The sequence below is a fragment of the Triticum dicoccoides genome, chromosome 3A, assembly GCF_002162155.2.
Source record: "Triticum dicoccoides isolate Atlit2015 ecotype Zavitan chromosome 3A, WEW_v2.0, whole genome shotgun sequence".
Taxonomy (NCBI): domain Eukaryota; kingdom Viridiplantae; phylum Streptophyta; class Magnoliopsida; order Poales; family Poaceae; genus Triticum; species Triticum dicoccoides.
Genome location: NC_041384.1, coordinates 675,152,251 through 675,157,848, shown reverse-complemented (window position 1 = coordinate 675,157,848; position 5,598 = coordinate 675,152,251). Strand labels below are relative to the sequence as shown.

The 5,598-nt window shown below is 48.8% G+C and overlaps 1 protein-coding gene across 1 annotated transcript; it reads left to right on the top strand.

Annotated features, from left to right (window-relative positions):
* The first annotated feature begins 304 nt into the window (after nt 1–304).
* On the top strand, nt 305–4,195 carry LOC119270120 (CBS domain-containing protein CBSCBSPB1-like). Its single transcript, XM_037552093.1, has 14 exons — nt 305–462; nt 894–1,062; nt 1,158–1,290; nt 1,376–1,546; nt 1,669–1,747; nt 1,847–1,960; nt 2,049–2,115; nt 2,243–2,348; nt 2,440–2,498; nt 2,893–3,002; nt 3,077–3,210; nt 3,334–3,419; nt 3,514–3,603; nt 3,694–4,195. Exons 1-14 carry the CDS (start codon nt 305–307, stop codon nt 3,868–3,870), a joined length of 1,653 nt encoding a protein of 550 aa, XP_037407990.1. The 3' UTR covers nt 3,871–4,195.
* Nucleotides 4,196–5,598: the final 1,403 nt, after the last annotated feature.

Below are 5,598 nucleotides of genomic sequence, written 5' to 3'. Positions count from 1 at the left end.
AATGGGAAGCACGCGGCAGTGTACGCTGCGTCGGGTGCACGCAGCAGCGTGCCCGTGCAAAACGAACCTTTCGCGTCAGAGAAAATGGGAGCAGCCTCCAACCAAAATAATCCGGCTTTTCCTTCCGCCGGGCTAAAAAAAGCAAGATTCCAATTGGTCGAACGAGTTTAGCCGCAGCCTCGGCCTGGGCCTCCCTTCCGCCTCCGGTCTCCTCCCACCTATCCGGATCGCCGCGGCCTCCTCCCCGGATCAGCGCCGCCGCCGTCGGTCGGAGAGCCCCCCCCTTTCCCGCGGCGGCTCGAGGATGGACGGCGCCGGGGGCGGGGGAGGAGGGCCGCACCCCTCCCGGAGGAGCATCTCCTCGGCCGCCGGCCCCAGGAGGAGGGGCCCGTCCATGGAGAACGGCCACGACGCCGCCGCCGCCGCCAGGAGGTCCTCCGCCACCATCTCCCGCACCACCTCGTACGTGAGATTATCCCCCGCCCGCTTATTTGTTCGTCGCTACAAGTCATTTCCACGCTGGTAGCGTCTCTGTTGGGTCGTGCGATGCCGTGCAGACACGGGGTAGCTTACGGGGCTCTTACGGAATAGCTTTCTGGTCGAGCGCTAGTTTGCTCCTTAGGCTAAGGGCTAGATTTGATTTGAAGCAATCGCTGCGGCGCAAGACCATTTTACTTTTAGTCAGAACGGAGACATGATTGGTACCACAGCCCACAGGCATTATGATTAACCTGTAAATCTCATTTATCTATCTATTATGATGATCTGCGCATGCACATGCTTGTATAATTTGGATTCTGTAAGACGGCGGCACCAGATGTTTCTTGATGCAAAGTGAATACAGCCGAAATCGCATGAGACGTGGTTGTAACTGAAATTGTTGCCTCCCTCAGGACGGTGACTGGGGAGAGAACCGTTAAGAGACTGAGACTGTCCAAGGCACTGACGATACCGGACCACACGACTGTGTATGAGGCTTGTCGGAGGATGGCCGCACGTAGAGTTGATGCCGTGTTGCTGACGGACTCCAACGCGTTGCTTTGCGGGATCCTTACTGACAAGGTGAGGTAGACCTTTCTTCTCTTCATCTGCTACAGATGCTGGCTGGTCGACTCTTCATTGCTAACTATGTGATGTGTTTTGTTGGCTGGTGCCAGGACATAACCACAAGGGTTATTGCTCGTGAATTGAAGCTAGAAGACACACCAGTTTCCAAGGTCATGACTAGAAACCCTCTCTTTGTTCTCGGGGACACTCTCGCGGTTGAGGCATTGCAGAAAATGGTGCAAGGTTTGTGAATGTTCCTCCCGATTTGGGCTACCTTCTTACTGCTTATCTTAATAATGTTGGCTGAAAAAGTGTCACATGATTCCAGGTAAGTTCAGACATTTACCTGTTGTGGACAATGGGGAAGTCATTGCGCTACTGGACATAGCCAAGTGCCTATATGATGCTATTGCACGAATGGAAAGGGCAGCTGAGAAAGGAAGAGCAATTGCTGCTGCTGTTGAGGGTGTTGAGAAGCATTGGGGAACATCTGTATCTGGTCTGTAGTCTCTTATGTTTGACTTGTATCAGCCTCTTGTATGATAGACCACTAAATGTTACTGTCTGAAGATTTGGATTCAGCAATTTGGCCTTTTAATGCTTTCTCCATTTACTTTGCAGGTCCCAACACTTTTGTTGAAACTCTTCGTGAACGGATGTTTAGGCCATCACTGTCGACAATTATATCTGAGAATTCAAAGTAGGTAATATCCTGTCATTTTCTAATAAATGTCTTTCTCTAATATTTCCAGAATAAATGCTGTTACAGAATACTTATTAGCTGATCTCAATTTCTTAGAGTGGCTACTGTTGCACCAACTGACACTGTGTTGACTGCATCAAAAAAGATGCTTGAACTAAAAGTAAGTTCAGCAGTTGTTGCGATTGAAAACAAGCCTGGCGGGATTCTGACGTGAGCACCTTTCCTGAGTACAATAAAATTACTTGTAATTTCTATAGCAGCATTGAACTGAAAGCTACTTTATTTTTACATCGATCAGCTCGAGAGATATATTGATGCGTGTTATAGCCCAAAATCTTCCACCTGAGTCTACTACAGTCGGGAAGGTAAGCAAAGCCAAAATAGATTATCTTCACATTCTTATGTATTCACACTACATTCCTCTGTATTTTCTCTTCAACAGTCATTAGGCCCTAACTGTCATGCCATCATGCCTGGAACTCTTTTCGACAGGTTATGACCCAGAGTCCAGAATGTGCCACGATTGACACCCCGATCCTTGAAGCCCTACACACAATGCATGATGGAAAGTTTCTGCATTTGCCTGTTCTAGACATGGGTATGTAGACAAATGAGCAATGGAGTTTGATCTAATTCAACATTTTTTGCGAAGTCTGTTAAATTATGAATAATGTGTTGTCATTATCCAGATGGGAGTGTTGTAACCGTTGTTGATGTCCTTCACATAACTCATGCTGCAATTGCAACGGTGAGTATCAATTTCCTTCTGCTTGAGCTTCTGTATGCGCACTCTGGCTTGCTCCTTTGTGTGTACTTTCAGGTTTTAAACTGGAAAATGTATATTAGTAATATGTTAATGCCCAAGTCACCCGGTGTTTAATCATTAGTGGATGCTCTAATCTGTATCTTGTTATAAGTTGCATGAGGGAAGTTACTAAAGCAACTTTATAGAGAAGTGCCAAATATACAAGTTGTATGGACCATTAGATAGTGTATCTGCTATCTGGTCTGCAAAAAAATTGTTGCAGCTTAGCTTACTGTCAGTGTCGTGTATTCTTCGCTTTCATTACTGTGTGTATAAGTTTAGAGATATCATGCCGGTATTTTAAATCTGTCATGCCTGTTTGTGTTGTTGTATTCAGGTCGGAAACAGTGGAGCAACAGGCTCTGAGGCGACTTCTTCCATGATGCAGAGGTTCTGGGATTCAGCAATGTCAAGTGGGCCTCTTGATGATGATGATGATTCCAGAAGGTTAGCATCTCTTCTACCTATCATTTTGATGACATGGTTTTTTTCTGTGACTAAATAGCCATGGCACCTCTCAGCGAAGGATCAACTAAAGTGGCATCCGAGGCAGCAGATATAGGAAGATCAGCCTTCTTTCCGCCTTCAGGCTTATCAAACACTTTTGGGTTCAAGATTCAGGACAAACAAGGCAGGATGCACAGATTTAACTGTGGTATGCACTCTCATTGTGGTGTCACCCTAACTGGGATCATCGTTCTTTCTTTTTCCATTTCATGCCCAGTAATTTATTTACACTATAGTTTCTGAGTTTCATGTGTGACGTTTCGAATTTCAGAAACGAGTAGCCTGGCTGAATTGATAACTTCCATTCTGCAAAGACTTGGCGACGACATTGATAAATTGAACCTACCTCAAATTCTGGTACTGGTCAAGCTCCATTCTCAACACGTGCCCATATATCTATGTCAGCATGTTAGTTCTCTAAGGTTTCTTCTTTTCCTGGTACCATTTTCAGTACGAAGATGATGATCACGATAAAGTCATACTCTCATCAGACACCGACCTTATAGCGGCTGTGGACCATGCAAGACAAATCGGTTGGAAGGTAATGTTTCTCGTGTTGTTCGTTGGTAAAGCTGATCTTTCTCCCTACCAAAAGAAGGGAGCTCACTTGCTTTACCTGTTCCTCTGGCAGAGCTTGAGGCTGCACTTGGATTACGCCGGTGTTGGCCGCCGGAAGCGAGGAGCCGTCTCATCGGATTTCGAGTACGCTGGAAGGGACGCATGGGCTTCCGCGTACGGCACCGTCGCGGCCGGCGCGGCCCTGGTGGCCGGCCTCGGCGTGATGGCCTACCTGAAAAGAGGAGGCTAAGGCACGACGAAACACGGTTTGGTCTTGATGATACATACAGGATGTTACCACATTGATTGAAATGAACAGAATTGGACCTAGAAAAAGGAAAAATTACGAGTGGGTGTGATTGATTCTTGTGAGGAAAAATGGGAATCTGTAATAATGTCACGGCAGCGGATGGACTGTGTGGATCAAATCTTGGTTGTTCAGTCAGTCCCGAGTCTCCACGGGGTGCCACGGTTGTACACCCTGAAACACTACCACATCATCACCATTGTGTACAATGAAAGCATAATTGGCCATTTGTTTGGAACCACACGCCGTAAGTGCAGTGGGATAGCGATGAATTTGCTGCAGTTGCTACTTCCCTGTGTGCTTGTCTGACCATGTCATCCTCTGTACTCATCTGCCTTCCACTGAAGTAGGCATGGCATGCTTGGAGCCGTTGGTCATTTGTTTGTCCAAATCAGTACGTTAGCACAAATCACTGCAGAGACGTGCTTCGTAGAGATCATGTTCCGTGGATTACTGTAGCAGCGCACTGTTCCTGTGCTGGGCACTGTTCGCATTGATCTTACCGTTGATTCTTGATCGGACAGTAGAAAATAAGGGGCATGTTAAGCTACTGTTCATAGGTGGCATGCCCAAAGCATGTCAACGGATCTTAATCCGTTGATACCATCCTCATTCATCACACGGATTAAATTGTCACTAGACGCCAATGCAGCACAGATTCAGAAAGGTGGCCACCAACAATTCATCCGGGCGCACATGTGTGCCCAGCCCACGCGACGCGCGACCACCCTACCTGGTCGTGGTCGGGCAGCCAGTGCATGGTCCGCTGACACCCGCACCAATGTCAACAACCTCCCGGCAGCAGCACGGAGCACGGCCAGGAGGCCGGCGCCCGGCACGGGCCAAACATGAATCCTGCGCCAGCGCGTCCCGCTCCACGCCGTCGACACAGCTTCGCTCAGCAATGGCTCGCTGGTCTGACCTCAGAATTCACTTGACATTTGATGCTCTGGCAATGGCAGGCGCAATCACTGTACACGCCGGCATCCATCCACGCTGCCGCTAGTGCACTAGTCCCGTTGTTTCAGCTCCTGGGTCTGTCCGGCGTCACTCCCGCCGGTGAGGTCAGGACGGGCCGGACACCTCTCATGGCATATACTAGCATGGACCGTTGAATTCGCTGCGCCAAACCGATTAGAAGCCATACTGCTATACCAGCGCACTGACATGGATCGACCCATCCAGTGCCACTGCTCATCCACGCCGCTAACTTCAGTTCCTGTTGCTCCTTCTTCTTCCTCAACCTTTTGCACCACTGTAACTCTGTAAGACTGCAAGAATGTTTCAGTTCAAGCACTGATGGATAGGGGATTCCCGGTAAGGAAAAACAGGTGAGTGGCCAGCGGCGCGTCAATCGCTTTGCTTTGTTGCGGCTGGCCGCTGACTAGCCTGGACCCGTCCTACACGGCAGCGCGACCCCAATGCTCTTGATTTGTCTGAAGCAGTAGCTGAGCGCTCAGGCAGCAGGTATAGCACCGATCACAGATTGGTAAGTGCTTGGCGTGGACAGGCCGGGACTTTGACCGGAGCTGGCCTCGGTCGGTCTCCAAGTGTAAACTCAGGCTCGGGTGACTGTTGAACTTCTCCAAAGGGACAGCAAGGTAGGGACAGATTGCACCCCCATATACGTAGATCTGATCTGTCGCTTGCCCAAAAAACAGAACCGGAGCA

What these genes read in the sequence shown, in the direction of transcription:
- LOC119270120 (XM_037552093.1), top strand. Translation starts at nt 305, where the DNA reads ATGGACGGCGCCGGGGGCGGGGGAGGAGGGCCGCACCCCTCCCGGAGG. An exon ending in AAGCCTGGCGGGATTCTGAC is followed by an intron (nt 1,961 to 2,048) that starts GTGAGCACCTTT and finishes TACATCGATCAG; the next exon opens with CTCGAGAGATATATTGATGC. An exon ending in TGAACCTACCTCAAATTCTG is followed by an intron (nt 3,420 to 3,513) that starts GTACTGGTCAAG and finishes TACCATTTTCAG; the next exon opens with TACGAAGATGATGATCACGA.